We start from the raw sequence: 24,056 nt of genomic DNA on the forward strand, positions 1-24,056 counted from the left end.
CTTTATTTAATCAGAAGGTCAGTGTAGAGCTCATTGATGGTGTGTAAGAGGATTGTATCACATCCTGTCAGTCAGCCCGGAGGTGTCTGATGGCGTATGCTGCCTCTGTCTCTTTATCAGACAAAAGCAGGATTCTGAGTTTCATATGAGCCCCTGGTAATCAAAAAAAGACAAAAGGCACAGCCATACAAAACAATTTCATGGGTCATCATCACGTCTAAGGTGTACACTGACTGACATATTATTGGGGCTTAGGTTGAGATGTCACAGGTAAATTATACTTTATATCTTTTATCTTTATTTTTGCCATTTTATCTTTATCATTATCAATTTTGTCCAAGTCTGCAATACATATCCATGACCCTAAAGCTTACAATCACTGATGTGTTTTGTTAATGTAATACTACCGATTCTACCCTTGTATGGAGATATGTAAAAATAAGCCTTCACTCCTTTCGCCATATCTCCGTGAATAATGAGAGCCACACATACTTTACAGTGTGCACACAAGTGCAGAGGCCTTCCATTACAGCTATATGGCATGAAGTATGTAACTTGAAAAGAGTGAGTGGAACACAGATTCAGAGAATTCATCATTAAGATGCATGGTGGAGAATTTCCTCTCATCCTATCCTTTTGAGCCGCTTCATTAGGGAAGAGTCAATATGCATTAGTCATGGCACGGGTCGCTGTCCCAGCCATAATTAACGAGAAAAGCAGCCAGCATGCCAGCACCTTCGCTACACCAGTAACAACTGTCAGCAGCATTCGGTAAACCTCCATCCTGTGAAGCTAACAGATTCGGTTCTTCTAAATACCATTTGAAGCTTGTGTTAGTCTGTTTGAAGACATCTAACCCCCGATTTGATTCTCTCTTTTTCGTGACATCTTTTATTTTTTCGTGGGTTCCTTTTGTTTGTTGTTCCCTCTACAATGCTCCTGGTTCATAAACCTTGGAGACAATGAATCTTCTGCCCCAGTAGGCGGTGATAAGTTTATGGCCCGGATGCTGATGGCGCAGATAGAGGTTAGAGGTGGGGCGGTGTGAGTTATATGTTGAAAGGGTTCCCGTACACAAATCATGTGATTTACAATGAAAGTGGACATTTTATTGATCTGTTCTGTTTTAGTGAGATGGGTGAAATGACTGCTACCCATACAAAACTGTAAAAGATGAAGTGGTCCTATAGTTCAAGCTAAGATTGTTGCTCACCTTTCTTTGTGGACTGATCCTGGCAGTTTTCAAAGGTGCAGGGCCCCCATGCGCTCCAGGAGGACACCTCACACTCCACAGGGCAGGGAATATGGCAGAGCTGGGTGGTGTTAGGAGAAACGCCCAAACACAGGTCACTGTTCACAGGGCGTGAGGCTGAAGAGACACATAGACACACATTGTTACAGAGTCTGTACAAAAATAGATGTACCTCATGTGGAAGAAGAATATGTACAATATACACACAAGTAGAGGTGAAACTCGGAAAATTTGAATATCGTGCAAAAGTTTGTGTATTTTAGGATTTAAAATTCAAATTAAAAGGTGAAACTAATATATTTAGTATATATAACTATATACATATGCATGATTATACTTATTAGAGGGCCGACATTTCTGTATTTAAAATCCTTTTTTTTATTGATTTCATGTAATATTGTAATTTTCTGAAATTTTGGGGTTTTCATAAACTGTAAGCCATAATCATAAAAATTATAACTTTTGCACGAAATTCAAATTTTTTAAGTTTCACCTGTATATTATTTCCAGGGCTTGACATTAACACCCCATACACTCCATTTCAGTAGTGGTGTGTCACTCCTACTAGACACTTTGGCAGGTTGAATTTTATAAATAATATATACATTTTTCAATTGTAGTCTTTTAAAAAGCAATCTGAGATAAAATACTGTGCAACGCAGTGTTCTAAAAAATATTGATTTTTTTCGATACATATCGATACTGAAATATCTGAAACACTTGCAAAACTCATTTTCATTTCTTTTTCGCTGCTTATTGCACTTAAACAGTCAAATGCCCACAAACTAATGTCAAAATGCCATCCTTGGCAAGTATTCACGTAAACACAGTCAGTTATGTTTTGAGTGAAAGTAAAAAGTTGAGAAAGACAAGCATGTGTAACAGTATAATGGATCAGCCTAATATACCTGCTTCCAAATTATGAGATAATATTAAAAATATCTAATGGCAGATTTCCCCATAATATTAATATCAAAATCGTGGCCAGTTAAAATGCTGGGTGGCTGGTAACTTAAAAAAAAAAAACAATACACAGTCACAGTGGCTGAAGATGAATTTATTAATTAAGCTTAAGTGTATATTTAAATAATATGTACTTAATTTTATTTTATATACCTTCCAGATTAAAAATGTGGGGTCTGTAAGATTTGCAGAAGTCTCGCATGCTCACAAATTTATTTAATAAAAATACAGTAAAAACACCAATTTAGGAAATATTATTACATTTAAAATAACTATTTTCAAGTTTTATATAAAATCTAAAAAGTAATTCATTCTTTTGATGTCAAAGCTGCATTTTCAGCATCATTACTCCAGTCTTCAGTGTCACATGATCCTTCAGAAATCATTCGAATATGCAGATTTGGGAACATTTTGATGTGGGGGAAGGGGTTCAGGAAATGATGCAAGCTGGACTCAAAGTTGTATTGCCCACATGTGTGCCCAAAAGTACCTAAAAAGGTATTGTGAAGTATTTCAATCTGTTTGCAAATTAGAACAATGACATGATGAACATCATTCTCATAAGTAGCCTACAACATGTTTTGCTAGACCCCTTTTGTCCTTGTTTTCTTTTTATCTGTAACAAGCACTCAGTGTAAGTGTGTGTGCAGCTCCGAGCCATAGGTGACTTTCTGCAAGGTCAGTGCATGAACACGTCTGCCGTCGATACCCTTTGACGGATCTTCTCTTCATTCACATGCAAATTGCTTTGTGTCCAAAAGGTGTTCGCTGTGCGCTTTGAGCCATTTCTAAAATCATTTGGTTAATACATGTGTGTATGTAGGTTTTCAGTGTAAGCTAAGTGATTGATTGCATGGCCAGTTGTGGAGTCATTAATGATTTATACGAGCTTTGTTTTAAACAGAAATTAAAAAGGTTTTGCGAAGTGCTCCACAGGGACAAACATCCTTTGAAACGCTCAATTTAGCAAGCGGAATTTACTTCCAAAAGTGACGTCAAAAAAAAAAAAAAAGAATTAGCTGTCAAATTGACAAAATTGATTTGCAAAAAATTTCAAATTGACTTGCAAATGCAAGTTCCCTTATTCCCACAAACACACTTGTCTTTATGCTCTCTGTATTTGTTATTAGGATGTGATTGTGCTGTTGAGGTATTGAGGTGGGCGAAAACCTGTCTGACTTCCAGTCCCTGTTAACCTAGTCTGATTAATGACCCTCTCCTTGTAGGTTGACCTTGTTCAGGTGGCACAATGCTCACTTGGAGGCCAGATGGTCTGCTGTTTGCCCACCCAGGGTTTCAACGGCCTAATTATGGCACCAGTATCCCATCAGTCCCTCTGTCCGTCTGACAGCCGCCAACACTTCACCTGCTTGCATCACCATCATCATCATCATCATCATCATCATCAATGACTCGGGCTTGCCTGCGGGGCAGTGCTGCATGGATGCTCTGTGAGAAAGCCAAGCCGTTGAATATCTCATAAAGATCCACGACGGGGTGCGACATTGATTATATTCCATAGAGCGACACGGCCGAGCCGAAACGAATGAACACTGTTGTTGTGTTCTGCTCTCTGTGACTGAGATGTGTTAATGGATAAAGATCGCGACAGCAGCTGCTTTCCCCTGTTTTCTAAATGTCTGAAGCCACCCGCGGGGAGAGGAAATCAAGCACAGCTTCCCCAGGCCCAAGCAGCCGCGCAGGAAGCCGGATGGGAGAGAGGAAGACAACAAGCTGCTTTTGATATGTAAAATGCATACTTTGTGTTCATTCCTGCATTCATTACATGGGTTTAGGAATCCATAATCCCAAAATGATTTAAAATGAATTCGGAACGCAAACAATGGTTACATATTCATGGGGACAATATATTTCACCGATTCTTCACAACTGACTACTGGCAAAACAAAACACGAAAATGAAAAATAACAGGTTAGGAGGGACTGATATGAATTCAGAGGTTTTCACCTCTCTATAGGGGCATCTCCTGCTTTCATTTCCATTTCCTTGAATTCCGTTTAATATGTGTTATTACCATCAGACACAAAAATAATGTGAAGTATTCATTATTAATACGAACAAATCTAATGTTCATATTAAAAAAGCATTTTCAAACTGTTTAGACCAGGGGTTCTCAAAGTTTTCATAGGTGAGGGCCAATTTAGTAACCCAACATTGAACTGAGGGCCGCCAAAGGGGCGGGGGAGAAAAAGAAAAAAAAACTGAAAAGAAAATACCATTTGAAATAATTTTAATGACCAGATTGCATCTCTACAGTTTACATTTATTGCAATAAACACATTTTAATTCATAACTGAGGCAAAACCTGGCGAGTTTTTTTTTTAACAAAAACTTTTAAAATAGAAGCTTACCAAACAATTCATCATCATTCATATCTATCATTGCCTGTCAGTCGCGTTTCCATTATTGCAGATTTGCGCAAATGTTTTGCGCTATTATTATCAACTTTTTTTAACCCGTAACTGAAAAACGAAAAAATTAACGGTTGTTGTCTTTTTAAAACGCAAAGTTGAACACCAACATTTTAATTTGAACTGGCAACACCAACTGCTGCGCAAAAAAGTAAATATCGACAGACTTTTTCGGATTTTTGTTTAAATTAGCCTACTTTTTGCCCCTTTATTAAACATTTAAAATATTCACAAATTAATATGGAAAACATGTCGATTTTACTGGTTTTCTAAGGCCAAATTAGAACCTGGAATTTATATTTTTCCCGCAGTGCTGAATGAGAAGAGCCATATAAGCTATAGCCTGTGTCTCTGGAACCCTGCCCACAGAAAGGTGATTTATAGGTGAGTTATAGGCGAATGATAATAAATGTGTCTGATAAAACAGCGAGGCATTTTAATTGTTTATTAATTATTGTTTTCTAAGTGTCGGCTAAAAACATATCTCTATCTCCGCTGTTAAGCAGATGCGCTTTTAGAGAGAAATGCACCTTTCATACGGATTACATAATCAGAAGGTATTAGCTTTCGATTCGAATTTGTTTAAAAGTGGACATTTCAAGCCTACATAGGCTATATTTTGTTTCAGTTCTCGCCCTCCAGTTCACGGAGATCATGAAAGCGCGTAGGCTAGCTACTGATTGTTTTATTTTATTTTACAAAAGCACGATGTTTTCTTGTTATTATGAGTTTACACAAATAAAATAAGTTGCGAATAATGTATTATTATTTTCTGTATAACCAGAAATGATAGAGTATTTTAAGTTGTCTCCACTGTTGGTAGGAAAATGCAAGTGTTCGCGCCGGCGAAAAATTTGACATGTAATGGAAACGCGGCTATTAATAAGCTTGTCATTAAGTCACACTGAATATTGATTAATTGGTCAACATACCCTTTTAAATTGCAATGGGATTTGTGGTGCTGTTTTCGGCCGCTAAACACCGCTAAACGGATAGATTAATTTTTTCAAAGCAATGTACTTTTTTAACAGTTTTACAGATGTTTTTCAGATGTTATCGCGGGCCGCCAGAAATGTTTCCGCAGGCCGCCATTGGCCCGCGGGCCGCACTTTGAGAACCTATGGTTTAGACCCACATTAAGGAATCTATCTAAAAATCCTGAATGATTTCTCTATAACTTGTGTTTAGTTGTTTAGTTGAAAAACGCATTGAATACAAATATATAAAAAACTTCATTATAAAAAAAATGATTTAAAAACCTATAAACATTTATATACCTGTAAACATATATACATGTATATGATGTCACAATTACGTCACAGTGTTAGCTGGAGGCAAAACAAAGTGAAAACTGGAAGCGCCCAATACAGCACAGATTCAGCTACATAATAAGGATCTTACATTATTAGTATTATTATTAAATGTCATCTTGTTGTGTTTTTGGGTGCAAGAATCACCTACAGGATCCAATTTGAAATTGTATCGCATAATGTTTTCTAAATTATTGTGATTATTTGTGAATCATCTATAATTGTATAAATTGTTGTGATTGATTGTGATAGACTTTTTGAAGAACCTGGTAAGAAAGAATAATCAAATACATAGTTAATTAATTTAATATTAATACATAAAAATATTTTTATTTCTAGAAAATATTCACATCATTAAAATTGCACTGTAATGTCACTTGACATTGTCGTCTTCAGGCCTTGGCGCTGTGCAGGACCGCGCAATGTAACGTTGCTGCGTAACACGTGAGAATGAACCTCATTGGTTCTCGCACGTCAAGCCAACATGTTTGCGCAACCGTTTACCACAACTGATGTGAGTCGATGAATGTTTGTATGTAAAAGCCTAAAATCAATCTGTTCAGCATATAAAGCTATGGTTTCGGGAAACACCAAGTTGTTAAAATACGCTGGTAACCATAATTGCTAACGATGCTTTTGGGAAACACACCCCAGAATAGGTGAGCTAGGTAAATACAGTAGCAGGTGAAATATGAAGAGAACACCTTCAGGATGAAGGGTGACTTTGATATAACCTGATTTTATCATACTTTACTTTATTGTCTATTTTGACAGGGACAATGCACAATTGAAACTAATTGCACCAAAGTTAGCTAAAAGCTAATTTGCATCTGCTGTCCCTGGGCAGGTAAACAAATAAAAGAACATACAATATTACATATACACCACATAAAACCTCACAATACATATGTCCAGAAATGTAAGATTTACAAAATCAGTATATAAAAACAGATAATTTACAACACAGTCAGTGTTTGCAGATCATAAAAATGTTGTCATGAATATCTGATGGAGTTGACATATAGAGATACAGCTGTGAAATAGTGTATTTGTAAAATTAAACTCTTTCCAATGTTACAGCATAGTAATGTTTTTTATGCATATCTATGTGTATGTCTTAAGCTTAATATATATATATATATATATATATATATATATATATTAATGGGGAGTAAGTGATATTGTGAGGTCAAAATTGTTATAAAATAATCAATCAAATTCCTCATAGTCAATTTCTGTGAATAAACTAGTTATGATTCATTTCAAAGTGGAAATGTTGCTGCTTTAAAAACTAATGGCAGGTAAAGTTGTGGGACATGGCTCAAGTATCAAATGTTTCTATGTACTGGCATCACACATGGCACTGGAATAGCCAGGGTGCAGACAAACATGGTTGTCCAATTTCAACACAGGATTTAGCTATGATCCCTGGAACCGAATGTCCAGATTAAATCTGCACACGGTCTCTGTCCTTGAGTAAACCACCACTTCTGATGCTCTCATTGTCTGGCATTAATGTATATAAATACCTGTGAACAATTCCAATGGCCCAGTGGCACATTACTAGGAAATGTCCAATCATGTGGAGCTTGGAATTAAATCCTCTCAAATCTGTCTGCAACTCCCAGAAGGGAAAAGTGCCTGATTGATTCTTCATTGATTAAAAGGAAACCAGGTAAATGATTAAATAAAGTAGCGCTGACAATCAATTAAAATATAAACTAAATTAATTATGTAATATGCAGATTAATAATCAAATTAATTGCAATTAATAGCATATATCATATATTTCCTGAGAAGGATGATGGGTAAGAAAAGAGCACGAGGCAGAGCTGGCCAAGGTGTGGAAGAGCTTGTTTGTGTAATGGTATTGTGTATGTGTGAGAGGTAGTGCAGATGTTCTTGTACTGTTCCTTTTCTCTCTCTCACACAGTTCTTCCATCTGTCACCGTGTTCCTCGTCAGCGCGCCAGGCCTGTCACCTCCCCCAGGAAGCTGCAGTCAGTGCCATGTGCCTCTCTAAAGGCCACTTTATGGATGGGATTCCAGCACTGTCTGGAAAAACTTCCTCGAAATCAAGGTCCTGATTCACCAAGATCCACAACAAAAGATCTAATTTAATCTAATGAATTACTTGAGCACTTTCAGGAAAAATGTTTAGTCCCTGTCTCTATGAAGCCCCTCCTTCGAAAAGCACATTGTCCTCTGATTGGATTCGTCAACCGCTTTGAGCATGTTTCAGAAATGTCACGCCCCTTGCGATAACTGTGAGTTTCAACACACTACTAATACAACTCAACAAGGCATCACCCTCTTTTTTGCGTATGCCTTGGGCAGGCATTATTTAAATTAGGAATATTGTGACGTGTACGTTCCCAAAAGAAAACTATAGGCGTTTTAGGGAGTTCAGAAACAGTGCACACTGATATAGAGAATAACTCCCTTTGGAGTGACTTTGTGCTTTGTAAATTTGTACATTACACACTAAAGAAAGTTAAAAATGTAAAAAGGAAAATACGTAATCTTTAAGATCAAAAGTTGCCATTAGTTAATCAGAATCAGAATCAGAAAGAGCTTTATTGCCAAGTGTGCTTGCACACACAAGGAATTTGTTTTGGTGCTGAGGCTTCCAGTGGACTATACAATATAACAAGAAACATGAAACATAATACTACAAATTATAAGAAACTTTGTAAATTTTGAAAATTTGTAAATTTGTAAACTTTGAAAATTTAATGTACTGTGAACTAACATGAACATGATTATTTTTATTAACTAACAATGACAAAGGTTAATGAATGCTGTAAAATATATATATATATATATATATATTTCTCATTGTTAGTTCATGTTAGTTAATGCATTGACTAGCTTTAACAAATGAGACCTTCTTGTAAAGTGTTATCACAAAAACTGACTACACAGACTATAAGATGCCTGTTTTGCTCATCTGTAATACACAATCCTTAATAGACCACATCAGTAGAGAGCTTCGAATTTTTTTTCCAAGTTTGCACATGTAAACCTTAGTAAAATCACGGCTTAACTGTTAAATACACCATTGTGAGTTTTAGCCCATATTTAAATGTCTAATTTCAAAAGCTACTTTCTGTGTGCTTTGTCTTCCTGTCTGTAGTGTGACCAAGCCATACCAGCCAATGCCGGCTTGAGGACAGCTGTGGACATTTGAATAAGTTCCCTGAGAGGTCAGCGGTTCATCTCTCAGAGCAGATGGCAGGGGAGTTTCTGTGTCAGTCCGAGACTGAGCGCAGGCCCGGCACCAGCATTGGTGCACGGCATGAGGTGCTGGCATCTCTCTGTTTCTGTCATATTACTCTAGAGAGAATCTGTGTTTGGGTGTATCTGCACCTGTGTGTATGTCTGTGACGGCATTAGCATTTAAATTCCACAGTAGCTGCCTCATTAATTTGTACGGCTCTGCCTTCTTTATTCCTTAATTTCCCCCTAGTGATCTAATTTCAGCCTTTAAAAAGCAATCCAATTATATGCTGGCTTGAGTTGTACCACAGTGCAAACATCAACTGATCTTTGTCTAACAGCTCGCTTACAGGCGCAAGTCTTTACATGGGCTGTGGTGAATTGAGCCAAAAACAGGAAGGGGATTTACCAAACATTACTTCATTCATGTTTATCATCTTAAATCAATACATGTTAACAAGGTACCATCTGTACCATCAATTACATTACCAACTGCAGACTGAAGCTATGAAGTCTAATAGGTGGAGATTTGTCTACCTTCAAACTTATGATTTTAAAATTTATTCTTCAAATAGATATCTTAAGGGCCCTATTTTAACGATCCAAGCGTATGGTCTAAAGCGCATGTCGCAAGTGCACTTAGGGCGTGTCCGAATCCACTTTTGCTAGTTTAACGACGGAAAAACGGTCGGGGCGCCCGGCACATGGACTAAAAGGGTTGTCCCTATTCTCTTAATGAGTAATTGGGGTTTTGGGCGTAAGTGCAATAAACCAATCAGAGTCTAATCTCCTATTCCCTTTAAAAGCTAGTTGCACTCGCGCCATGGCGGATTCGTTATTTACATTGCGGAATTTGCAAGTGGAAAAACTGAACACTTCTCTAGCGAGGAAAAGGATCTGCTCGTGCGTGAGGTTAAAGCCCGCGAGCAGACCATCTACTGTACATAACAAAGTGTACACGGGTTGCAGACCCGCCTTTAGGCGGAAATGTCTAACGTGCCCTTTAAATAACAAAAAAAATATTGTGGAATTGACTTTAGACCAGGTTTCAGTTGGTCAATGGCTCAGTCTATTTCAGTTGCCTCAAAATAGCAATGCGCCAACAAAATTTTGGGCACACAAATGGGCATAAATGCATTTGCTATTTAAACAACCTGGCGCAGGACGTGATAATGATAACTGCGTCGGGCTGAAACTAGCAAAAAAACACTTGTGTCACGACTGGCGCCGCATTGCGCCGGGTGTATGATAGGGCCCTAAGCCTTGTCAGTGAAACAGGGGGTGAATTTGCTAGTTTGTTACCGTCTTTGTTCTTGAAGGAGCTGAGGTTAGACGTGGTTTCGGTGGGGGCTTGAACGCAGTAGACCTCTCTGGTTTGAATCCCGCCTCCACAGAGCCCTGTCTGGTTGCTCCGTCGACGGTCCTGTTGGCTGAGGAGCACGTCCACCCTGCAGTCGCTCCACTCTGTGGTTCTCCAATTATACCTGTGGAGAAAGAGGAAGTGTTTAATGTCCTATTAATTTATCCTCTGACGGATAGAGAATTGGAAACAGAGTGAAGCTTGTGTTTATTCCTTTCACATAAAAATAAACTGTACTTTGGAGTTATAAATAGATGATTTTAAATAGACCAATCAGAAGCCATGTCAGACAGAATGTGTACTAAGGTCATGGCTTTATTGAGCTTCATTGAGTTTGATGGCTTTGCTGCTGCTTTTGGATGTATTATGTTAGCAAAAGAAAATCAGTGAAACAGCATCAAAAGCTGAGCTATGGATGGAAATGTTGCAACATTCGAGACAACCATTAAAAAAAGAATGACACACCCAGTAATAACTATATCACTTGAATACTTAATTGTATTTTTCCCGTGCTGTTGAGACATCCATTTTGAAATATTATCATTCATGAGTGCATTTGAATATTAGCTTTCATTAGATTATCAGAGTGAAAAGTAGACCAATACATTATACAAAATAAACGTGTATATTGAATGTAGAAAAGTATTTGCTGCGTTTTGAATGCTGGTCCATGGCATGGGTTGCAATAGTCTTGTCTTCCCTATTGTGATATATATTCAAGTGAAACCTATTGTGACGTATATCCAAGTGAAAATGCTTCTCAAACAAGAACAAATCTAGGGCGGGACTTGATTTTGTTCAGTGGAAATTGAGTGGATCGTTGTGGTTTGCTAATGCTGTGATCTCATATGAGTGATAGGTTGTCCCGCCCTCGCGCCAGTAAACAGAGATGGAGACGAGAAGAGCTGTTGAAGCAAGAGGGAAGGAAGGTAATATATATATATATATATATATATATATATATATATATATATCCCTTACTAAGTAAGCTAAATCACACAAAGACACACACACACAAACATATAAATATATGTATGTATATACTAATTATATGATATGATGCATAAAAAGGAAATAACTTCCTCTTTATTGTTGGTGTTTGATCACCATTTCTTTTCCACGTGTCTCGCCGATTAAAGCCCGAGGGCACGCTTTGGGGGGGGGGGGGGGGGGGGGGGGGGGTGCTGGTTGTCTGTGTGTGTATGTGTGCAGGCGTGTGCGCATTTGTGTGCAGTGTTGTTTAAATGTCCAGTGACCTTCAGTATCCGGCTTTCAGCTTTCAGAAGAGTTCAAACAAGGAGAGAAAAAAGAAAGGAGAATAAAAAAAAATAAAAAATTCTTGACCATGAACATGCACTCTAGACTAAGAAGTAAATGGTCCCTTTATTGGCTTATGTAGTGTAAATGAAAGAATATGAAACATTCATTTCAGTTTTTGAATACAATGAGTCTTGATTTTAAAACCAATAGAGAATTACTGTTGACTTTCCAAGGTAATGGCTCTGAACCTTTTTTTCCCAGGTTCAAAATGAAGTCCATTTCACCTCACACATGCAAAGCTCCATATTCATGAGCTGTGAGTCAGTGTGTATTTGAGTGTGCTTCTGACAAGACTGCATTCAATATTTTGTTTTGAGGGCCTCACTTTCCATTTATGCACCGTACTTGAGTTACATGTAATGTGCGAATTGAGAAAGGTTTCTTTTTTAGGATTCTCTTTTTGGATCCTAGAATGAGTAATGCATTGCAAACCAAATGTTAATGCACCATGGCATATATATATATATATATATATATATATATATATATATATATATATATATATATATATATATATATGATTGGAAATCAGGGTTATTCCACCAAATATTGATTTCTGAACTCCTCCTAAGTTAAATCATTTTGTGTTTTTTGATCTGAAAACATGATTTCTTTTTTTGTTATTTTGACTAGTTATAATTTCTAGCAAATACACTAACATGCCATTTTATTTGGTACACCTTGCTAGAAAAGACTGGAGCCCCCTTTGCCTTCAGAACTGCCTTAACTTTGTGTGGCATTGACTTATCAAGCTGGAAACATACATGGTTCATTGACATGACAGCATCACGCAGTTGCTGCAGATTTTTCAGCTGCAGATTTTTCAGCTGTGAATCCATAATGCGAATCTCCCGTTCCACCTCATCCCAAAGGTGCTCTATTGGATCAAGATCTGGTGACTCTGGAGACCTTTTGAGTGTAGTGAACACAATGTCATGTTCAAGAAACTAGTTTGAGAATGATTTGAGCTTTGTGACATGGTGTGTTATCCTGCTGGAAGTAGCCATCAGAAGATGAGCACACTGTGGTCATAAAGTGATCAAAAATACTCAGGTAGGCTGTGGTGTTTAAATGATGCTCAGTTGGTACTAAGGAGCCCAAAGTGTGCAAAGAAAATATGTGCCACACCATTACACCAGCAGCAGCCTGGACCATTGATACAAGGCAGGATGGAGACCCATACTCTCATGTGGTTTATACGAAATTCTGACCCTACCATCTGTTTGTTGCAGAAGAAATCAAGTCTAATCAGATCAGGCAACTTTTTTCCAATTTTCTATTATCCAATTTTGGTGAGCCACCAGTGTGATCTTCTTCTGTTGTTGCCCATGTGCTTTAAGATTGGAGTTGTCGTGCGTTCAGATATGCTCTTCTGCAGACCTCGGTTGTAACAAGCGTTATTTGAGTTACTGTTGTCCTTTCTATCGGCTATCAGCCTACAAAGTTACTTAAATCACTTAAATTCTTCCCCATGCTGATGCTCAGTTTGAAATTCAGCAAATTGTCTTGATATGTCTATGTCTAAATACATCATGCGTCATGAGTTTCTGCCATGGAATTGGCGGATTAGATATTTAAGTTAACAAGCAGTTGAACAGGTGTACCAAATAAAGTGACCAGTGAGTGTAAATGCTCTAAATTATTATTATTTATTTTTTTAAAGTTGGAAGAAATGTTGTCAGTAGTGTACAGAGTAAAATTACTCCAACACATACATATAAACAGTAAATCCTGAGAAACTGCAAATTTTGCAGTGGTCTCTAAGTTTTTTTCCCCTAGAGGTGTATATATTTAGCAAAAAAATTAAAAAAATAAATCTAAAATCTAAATAGTAGCTTGAATTCAATGGAGCTACATGGCACTTTTGCTATAGCTTTCCCAACACTGAATCAACAACATGAGAGTGAGTAAATGATATAGAATGAATTATCCCTTTAAGAGATTTACGAGATGCTTAACAGTGGGTGAATATTAAATTTTAATAGTTACAAGCCATTCTTGGCCACCTAGATCTCACTCTGGGGGGGACGTCTGGTCATAAACCCCTGCTGTAAAGGATTCTCAGTGACAGCAGTGAGAGCACATGTGGTGTTTGATGAGAGGCACGGGGTCAGCGCTACAGGAGCATCATTCACCTCCATCAAATACACCTCCACTCTGGTGAGATCCAGTGCAGCGAGGTGATGAGTGATGGGGAATGGACCGACCCATCTGTAGGGAAGATCAGATTAGACAGCGTGTGGTCTGTCCTCTCAGACGTTCACTATTCATCAGCACACCTCCTCCAGGGTGGCGCTGTGCCAAACCACCAACCTGCTACCATCTCTCCATCTTCCCCAGCAGGACCCTCCCCCCACCCTCACTCGCCCCTTCACTCCTCCATCTGTGTTTCAACAGATTCATGCTATACGAAAGCCATCACAGATGATGTCCATACAGGGAGATTCATTTAAAGGTAGGGTAGCCAATTTTCGGTGAGGCTAGCAATATAGAGATAGCTTTTAAAGCATAAGATCCCATCCTCCCTTCAGAGCGTCTCCAAAACCACACCTCCTCCAAAACACATGAATGCGAACAGCACACAGCAAAGCGTCACGAGAGATATAACTTAAGAGTATAACGTCACAGGCTTCCATCTTTTACAAAGTACAGTAGTTATGGCATGAACACTGCATAAGCTTGTTGTTTTGGAGGAGGAAATATAAAAGTTGGCTGCTGTTTTGGCTGTGGTGCTCAGTGACTGATGTCTGTCTAACTCTGCAAAGCATTAAACGCGCTGGTGATGTGTGATATCTGCGCGAGGTAAGAAAATACATACGTTGACAGGCAGGTAGGACATTGTATCGTTACCCTCGGAAAGATGATTGTATGAACATTTTATGGTCCCACACCTACATTAAAACCCTAGGGTTCTTGACTCTTTTAAAAAAAAAAAAACCTTTATGCCAAAAAAATTAGAACAAAATAGAATTAAAAATGAATTAATTAAAACTAAATGCGTAAAATGATACCCTAAATTACGGAAACCCCTAAAATGTTCTATTTATGAAGCGTCTGACAGAACCCTATAAGGTTCTATATAGAACCTTTTCTTCTAAAAGTGGAGTCATTGACAGTAAATGCTTAATTTTAGATATTAGATCTAATCTAAATTTCATGATCCAAGCACTAAAGCAGAATGGATGAAGCACTTACACTACACATGGCGGGATTTCTTCTCCCTGAGGTGAACACTGCTCGCTCTCCTCCAGCTCCGTGCACTCGGCTCCTCCACCCACGGGGAACTGCTGCACCTGACGCGTGCGTGTCCGCTGTCCCTTACGCCCATTGAGATCATAGCACTCCTTTGAGCAGGCAGACCAGTCCGACCACTCGGTCACTTCACAGTCCTTAGGGATGACACAGGCTTGATATGTCACAGGAACAGCCTGCTGGTTACACTGGCTGTGGGAACAAAGAATAAAGTCTGTTATTGATCCAAGAATTCAATCTTTAATAAAACTAAGCTGCACATTCATGACATCTAAAAGATGAATGTACTTAACATCAAGTTAATCCTAAACACCAGAGGAAAGAGATACTATTATTTATAGAGATGCACCAATACTACATTTTTCCAACAATACAGATAGCCGATTATTCAGAATGACAGATAGTTTGATTTTCTTAAAAAAAAATTTTTTTAAAAAAAAACTCTCCCAAAAAATCCTGTAACTATACAGGTACCCCTATCATTTGGTACATTGCTATAATAATAGAGGTTTCAATTAACAACAGAGTCCAAACTATTATATTCAACTGCTTTTATTTTCAGATATAATAATTACACTCCAATAGACTGAAATGTTTGTATAAAATGCTGTTGCACATAAGGTAGTTTTCATAAACACATGTCTTCATGACAAATGTATTTAAACATACGTAAATAAGCTCCTCTCTAGTGTTTTATAGCCAACTAACAAACTGTGAGCATTGGGTAACTTTCCTGAGGTAAATACGAAGTTGTTTTATCGACGTCTTTCCGCGGGTGAAACACTGATTGAGCGATTACATGTGACACAATACATTTCGGTAAGTTGTACTGCATCTTTCAGCATTCATTTTAATGTTCATGCATGTATTTTTATGCTATAACTTGTATTAAAGTGGAAGAAAAGACTCTGGGTACGAGCTGCGGCTTGAACTGAGGCGCTACTGTGATGTCACGTCACGCTTAAGAGCGTCAAAACGCAATTTATTGCTTGACTTTTTGTGATAAAATGGACATACTTTGAAAGCTGAGACAAAGCACACAGCTCTTAGCGAATATTGGACAGAATGCGCACTACAAAGAGCCTGCTTTAACGTCGCTATTTTTTTAACTGTTAATGTGCTGTCGCATTAACATAAGACCAATCTTGGATAAGGAGGATGCCAATTATGTTGTTATCTTTAAAAAAATAAAATAATATATAGTCTTAAACCTAACCAAGCTGCATTCAATTAATCCTATCCAATTACTGTAAAACAATATAGATATATGCAAAATGCCATAAAGAAGATAATCTTAATACTGCTTACACTCTGACACTGAGAATGTCTATTTCACTGCAGTAACTACGGATTGTGATTTAATTTAGATATGCATCAAACTATGACTTCAATGAATTTTAATTAAGAGGCATCAAAAGCATGGGACGGCTTGGCTTTGGGGGTTGTTATGATTGAGACTATGGCCCTTACTAGAACTCCTACATGACATGCAAGCAAGATCTCATTTGTCTTAATCAGTCAGATGAAGAAATCAGAGGCTTGGATGGTTCACAGATCACAGCGTTGGTGTCAAAGGCTGTTGAATTAAAACCAGACAGAGGCTATTCATGTAAACTAAAGTACACCTTTAAGAATCTATTATAAGTTTTAGCCTATATTTCTTTCATTTCCGCAGGGTGTTACTTCAACACCGTGCACTTTTGTGCTCTAGGGATGTGCACTTTTGTGCTCCATTCCATACATTTGATCTGAGGTAGGACGCTGCATTAATGCGGTCATCAGAATCAGCTAAGCCTCTTTGGGGATTTCAGCCATCTGTGAAGTCAATGAGTAGCTCTAATGTACTGATCTGCCTGGGACAGTGTGCAACTCTCTCCCATCTTCCTGCGGTAATCCCATATACCAACAAATACAGGCAGATATGACATGTCACCATTCTGACTCTAGAAGGGGAACCTATGGTGATAATTACAGAGAATTGTTTCCGTCTGAAAGCCCGTTCACAAAAAAGTGGGTGTTGAAGGACATGTTGCTTTGCTGAAATTTACTAAAAAATCTATAGTTGCTTGTTTCATATATTATGTCATATATCAATATTCAAATTTCACTTGACAATACCTCTTCAACTAAAGCAGAATAAAAGTTTCACCATGTGAGACAGAATAAGGACATGCACTGGAGATCTGTGAGATTTCTGAATCAAACTGAACTTCAATAAAACATTCTCAATGACAGGCTGAGCAAACATAATGGCACACTTGCCGCAAAATTGCTCATATCAATCAATCATATAGGTTGCATAAAATTACTTGTATTGCTTAAAATTGATAGGAAAATGATGAGGGACATTTCTGAAGGAAAATGACCATTAAATCTTTGGTTTATGATGATGCAATTACATTCCGGGCAGGCAGTTAGTACTAGGGTGATGGAATGATGGGAAGGAAATGGGCTTGGGCCATCATATTGACATGAGAGGGATGCTCCATAAATGAGACTTCTCTCTCTAGTTAGCCTATTACTGACTGAATCTCTGAAACTTCCTCAAGGGGAACTCCACAGCAAGAACTGTTTAAAATTCCATTTATCATACTCCACAAACCCCAACAGAGAGGGAAATAATAGCATAGGGAGTCAGTCATGGCTCAATGGTTAGAGAGTCTGGTAACCCGAAGGTAGCAGGTTCGATTCTCAATACTTGGAGAAAATGACTGAGGTGCCCTTGAGCAAGGCACCCAACCCCCAAATCTCTCCACAGGAGCATCAGCAAAATTGGCTGCCCACTGCTCCGGATGTGTGTGTTCACTACTCACTACTCCTAATGTGTGTGCACTAACTTGGATGGGTTAAATGCAGAGGACAAATTTTGAGTTACTACACTTGGCCTTCACGTGTCACTTTCACTTTCACTTAGATTAAATGAACGAGACAATTCAGATTGCTGGCATGCAGTGTATTCGCTGGAGTCTATGACTAAACAACATACATAAATAGATAAAAGCTAAGAATACATTTAGAAACATGCCAGAAGTTAATATTAATAGCCCTCGGGATCTATAAGTTACTACATGTATTTCTGTGAAGCACCTTGTTAACTTTGCTAAAGCTGGAATGTGGAGACTAGCAACAGATATCAACAAACAACTCGAGAGCATGCTAAAGCTGGAATGTGGAAAATAGCAACAGATATCAACAAACAACTCGAGAGCATGTGTTCGAAAATAAGTATACATGTGCGGTGGTCTCTTGTTTTTTAATGAAGTCTGTTTGTACTTTTGCCTTGTGTGTATATGTGTGTAAAAAGCATATTGTGTGTCATGGAGAATGTGTTGGTGAATGTGGGCTTGACATATCCCTGTGGCCAAAAACAAGATATTAGTGTCGCCTCTGTGCTCTCTTTTACTTTCTCACAGATGCACAGGGACAGAAGACTGACCAGCTTTCACACGATGAGGAGAGAAGAGCAGAAACACTGGAGGTGGGAAAGAGGCAGTGTTGACATAATATCACCAAGTTGATAAGGTCAGTGAATCTGTACGTATGCTCTCCCTTAAAAAAAATACAATAATAAAGAAATAATAAATCACAGTTCTCTTCCCTGTGTTGATATATTTCTGTTAGGTCTAGGTAAAAATACAGATTTTCTGATTAATCTCGACCTTCATTTTAATGATACCACAGCACTCCATTTAATAATATACAGAATGGGAAAAAACTGCAATAATATTTCACAATATTACTGTTTTTACTGTATTGTTGATCAAATAAATGTAGCCTATGTGAATATAAAAGAGACTTATTTAAAAAAAAAAAAAAAACATTAAATATTAATGACCCCAAACTTCTGAACAGCAGTGTATACATTTTTACAGGATTAGCCGAGAGAATTTCTTGTATACATAAGCAAAATTGACACTGTAACTAAACTATACCCAAATTAACTGAAATTAAGGAAAAATCTAAATGCATCAAAAGCTTGAATCTGTTGCAAATCTTGAAGCAAAAATCTGTATTGTTATCCAGCCTTGAACTCAAACTGCCATTTAATTAAAAAACAATTGATAAAATGTTGATTGAAATAGCTCCTACTATGCTGAAAAAGTAAATTAGCAAATCTAAGCTAATTCCCTGCACAGAATGGAGCCTCTAAAAGAATGACAACTTCATAACAACCCCAAACTGTGCATGAAGACAAGAGATGAAGAAGAAGAGGCTGACCTGAACTCCGCCGTGCTTCCGCTTCGGTGCACACACGTCACCTCCCGGGTCTGATAGCCCACCTGCAGGTCCCAGAACTTCAACCCCTGGCGGTTCTGACGATTCCTTGTCCTTTTATTTTTGATGAGCTCTCGGGTCTCAGGGTCCCTCATCTTCCCCTTCACCCTTGCCCTGTCCCTCACACGTTCTCCTTTGTTTTCCTTCACCTCCTTTTTCTCTTTGTTCTTGCGTCGCTTGCCCTGGCGCTCCTGCCTGGCTTGCCGGTCCCGTTTTGCTTTCCGTTCTCGTTTTGGCTCTCTGGCTTCTTGTGTTTCCCGTGCCTGTCGAATAGGTGAGGTGGTACAGGGGCCCCAAGGTCCCACCCTCAGGCTGTGCAGGCTTTCCTCGCCCTCACATTGGCCCGGCTGGCAGGTGCGGAACTCTGTGAGGTTGGGGCAAGCCGAACCGCCAAAAAGGGGCGGGGCTAGAACCAAACGCAAACGGTTCTGCAAGCCCATTCCACAACTCTTGGAGCAGGACGTCCATGGGGAGAACTCGGACACCACACAGTCGCGTGGGCACGGGATAAGGCAGGCCTGCTCTAACCGTGGCTTGGGCTCAAAGTACTCGCAGATGGCATCTTCCGCAGACACGCCATCCGATTTGTGCACGCAGCCCACTTCTCGCGTCTGGATACCCTCTTCGCCCCGAGTGCATACCGCTGGCCTTGGCACACCTGCACTACGCATAGACACCGGCACACACTGGTTCCAGGCCCCTAGCTGCCAGTCGTACAGCTCTTTGTGCCAATCGCATACCCGGAAGCAGCTCTGTTGGTTGCTGGGCCGCTCTGATTGCTGACAGTTGGTGTGTAACGTGGTCCAGCCCTCGGAGTGGGCACACCATACTGCTCGGCTTTGACTTCCTCCCGGACCACACTCGCTCCCCATGCACCTACCCCATGGCCCTAAAAGAGAGATGAAGATAAAAGAGACAATTTATAATTTAGCAAAGCAATAGAGTCAGTTGTCTTGAACAGATGTCTTGATTTGCACTCAAGTTCAATATCCTGATCGCATCCTCTTACACTTCCTTTGCAAGTCATAATTAATGTCTGCAGCCTACATGCACTTAAGACATTAAATAGAGCTAAAACATAGGACATAAGCAGGAGGAGTCAAATGCCCATTGCCTGAATCAATATTCCGGTATTCCCAGGGACTATAATTCAAAACACCCTAGGGAAGTGCAATAGTGAAGACAAGCTGATTTTACTGATGGATTTCACAGCGTGCCAGAGAAATTTTTGTGCTCACAGGGAGAAGAAAGAAAGAGGCCATTAACATAGTTTTAATAATAAATATTTTTCATGAAATGTTAAAATGTGGATATTGATAAGAATATTTATAAAATAAAATAAAAATAAATTAATAAAAATAATAAGTGCAAAAATGTTACCTTTATAAGTACCTTGTAACAGGGGCAGTATATTTAAAGGGACAACTTTGTACATTATCTACCCATAAAAGGTGCATATTAGTACCATAGAGTAGTAATAAGTACCCACATTTAAGTAAGCAATTTAAGTAAGCATTGCTATTTTTTTAATAAAATTTTAACAAAATAACAAAATTTGTTGGACAGTGGATAGATGCATAGAACAGTAACTGATTATTAAAATATTAAAGTAACAGCCTTAAACCTCTCATCTCCTCGACATCTTCCAATGTTTCAGTTAATAGAGCAACAGAAACAAAAGTACACAATCTGAAGCAGTAAATAAAAGTGAGCTGACAGATGAACTGAAATTCAGTTTGACAATTTGCTGAGGTCACAGATATGAAGGAAAACATATATATATGTTTTCAACAATACAAACAATATATATATATATATATATATACCAAGCGATGAAATATTATATTGCATCTCTATTTTCATATTTTTAATTTCCATGATCTTTTGTAACCGCCCCCTGAGGTCATTTCATTTGATCTATTTTTTTAAAAGCTCTCTAAAAATCTCTACATTATTTCATTGTATGTTCTGGTATCTTTCTTATAAAGTGCCTGGGTGGGCACTTTATAAGACAGGGTAAAGGGATGATTTATTTCAGGGAAAAAAAGGCCATTTGAAGCCCTGCTTTATGACTCCAATTGATAAAGACGAGATAGTACGATGTAAATGTCAACGGAAGAAGCAGTGTGCTGAATTAGCCTACAGCTTCAACCACAAGGACCAGGTCAATACAGATCGATACCGACCACAAGAAGCCACTACGGATACAATAGACAGAGCCACCACAAACTGAATGACCTCAAATGCCAGAAAAATATATTTATACACTGCATGTCCTCACATGTGCTCTTTTTTCCCCACCGTTCCAAATACAAGCTTCTGATTTAATAAAAAAATAGCGGTGAGTAATTTCTGACTTATTCCACATCCAGTTTGTCACATGGTTAGCCACTGTAAACTCCAATTTTCTGGGGAAATCAAGAGCAATTTGATTTTGAAAGCAAGAAGGAAGATTAAAATTCCAAACAAGTGAACAAGTCTGCATGTACTCAAAATACAAATCACTGGCTTTAGTTAAACTCAATCGACAGCATCTTAATCATAATGTTGAATACTAATAAAAGTTAAAATATTTACCTCTCTATTTCTCTCAAAGTGCCCCTATTATGCTATTTTAAAAGTTACATGCATTTTACATGCATCCAAGGTAGAAAACAAAACAAAAAAAACGTACATTTTATCATAATATACATTGCAGCATCACCCTTTTTTCTCACAGTCATGGTTAGATCAAGGATTCAGTCTCTCCAAGCCCCTTTCTGAGAGCCTACTCTGCTCTGATTGGTCAGATGGCTCAGTCTGTTGTGATTGGTCTACCCCTTACAGCACGTGTCGGAAACGAAAGACGCATTTACCATATCTGAATTTCAGCTCCGACGGCTTCCTCAGCACTTGATACATAGTGATTCGAACAGTAACGTTTGTGTTGGTTTTACCGTATCAATTTGAGCATAAAACAAACAAAAAAAACATAAATCTGGGTTACAGTGAGGGATTTACAATGTTACTGAATGGAGCCAATCAAAAAACGTTACATAGTCATTGTTTCAATAGTATAGTCACAAGGCGTAAACAATATGGATGTTAACATATATTATTCATATTTATTATTTTAAATCCTACATAAATGTGCCCCCTTTACTTCCACTGTAAGTGCCTAAATTCCCAACCTGTGTTCGTTCCACACATTTCAACTGCAGAAAAGGGGGAGAGCAGAGAAATGCTGTCGCTGTCTATGGTAATCTTGTTGAGCAATGTAATAACATTATAATAACATTGATCTGTGTATATAAATATATAAAACTGTGTGTGCGAGAGAAACCCATCGTGTGAGTGAGTGAGTGAGTGAGTGAGTGAGTCAACGGTTTTAGATTCTATATATCTCCACAAAGGACAGATGAGAGTCCTGGGAGTTTATGCAAGCTGCCGGTTCACTAGAATCACTCCTGGTACTGTGAACAGCAAAACAGAAGTGACACACTGCCTACAAAAACACTGGGACATACACTCTGATTTTAGACTGGTTATAGTAAGAAGCAGAGTAATATCACTGTTCATTCCTCAAGTCTGTGGAAACACGCGGTCGGTTCATGACAAGCTCCAGTTTGCCTGGCCGAGAACAAGCTCTGGCTCCAGAACGTGAACCGTTGTGGTGGAATAGGGGTACGCGTAAACTACATTTTTTATTACTTATTTTTTGTGGTAATCAACATCATGTCACAAATGCTGTAGATTGAAAATGTACTGTTGTGTTGAACTTGGAGAACTCTTTTAACCAGAGCTACTATCTCACAAACAACTGCAAGTGTTTGTTGGGGAGGCAAAATGGACCTCCCCAGAGAGAGCAGGCAAGAGCTTCTTCATTCACAACGCCTGAAGCTGCAGGTGCTCAGAATAATTTATGAGCATGTCACAGGGTGATGTGGTCATCTACAGGCCAGGGGACACCAGGGGAACGCACAGCAGAACTCCATGCTGGAATGGGCGGCACATCACAGAAGCATGATAGAGTCATGCCCGCAAATTTTAGAAACGACGGAGGATGGCAAATTCATTTCCATCCGTAAAGGTTACCGTGGATGTGGCATATTAAATAAAAAGAGATGGAAAAGGCAGGGATGTGGGAGTGAAAAAAGGAAAAGTAAATTGTCAAAAAGCAGAAAAGATAAAAGAGGGAGAGGGAAAGAGGTTTATGGTAGATAAGACTCCTTTGTTTGTAGGCCACAGCTACAGCTGCTAGATTTACAGCCGCAGGGCATCAGTAAAAGAGCTAATCAATTTCCCTGTCCGTTCATCCACCTGCCACTCACTGACGTTTATTATCTGCTATCACACACATACGGTCCAAATATACACACATATACCCACATATTGCTAAACAACTGGCGTTAAAAAAAAAACGTTTTCAGTTAAATGCAACTACATTTCTGAAAATTCATAAAGTGGTTTAATTAAACAATATCATTTGAGCAAGAGAGTTGTTGTTCTGAATATAAGGGGCCACAGATAATTTAAGCCATGCCAAACTGTGTGATTGCCAGTGTGACTTTGCTTTTCACAACAATTCAATAAAGAAGTAACTTAAAATTTAGCCAGATATTGCCATTTACTTTTTTTCAACTTGCGTTTGTTTTTGCTCCGCCAACAAAGTTAGTTCCGAAATAAGCCAATGAA

General features: G+C 38.5%; 1 protein-coding gene across 1 annotated transcript in view; it reads right to left on the bottom strand.

Annotated features, from left to right (window-relative positions):
* thsd7aa (thrombospondin, type I, domain containing 7Aa) overlaps positions 1 to 24,056 on the bottom strand; it is a 122,019-nt gene that overhangs the window by 58,335 nt on the left and 39,628 nt on the right. Inside the window, exons 2-5 of the mRNA XM_077196122.1 lie at positions 19,326 to 20,271; positions 15,051 to 15,299; positions 10,478 to 10,659; positions 1,214 to 1,369 (exon numbers count right to left, since the gene is read on the bottom strand). Of these exons, the coding sequence (XP_077052237.1) occupies positions 1,214 to 1,369; positions 10,478 to 10,659; positions 15,051 to 15,299; positions 19,326 to 20,271 (1,533 nt within the window). The remainder of the gene's footprint in view (positions 1 to 1,213; positions 1,370 to 10,477; positions 10,660 to 15,050; positions 15,300 to 19,325; positions 20,272 to 24,056) is intronic.

This window comes from Siphateles boraxobius, unplaced genomic scaffold (assembly GCF_051911475.1).
Source record: "Siphateles boraxobius isolate OS27281-9 unplaced genomic scaffold, OSU_SipBor_1 35, whole genome shotgun sequence".
Classification (NCBI taxonomy): domain Eukaryota; kingdom Metazoa; phylum Chordata; class Actinopteri; order Cypriniformes; family Leuciscidae; genus Siphateles; species Siphateles boraxobius.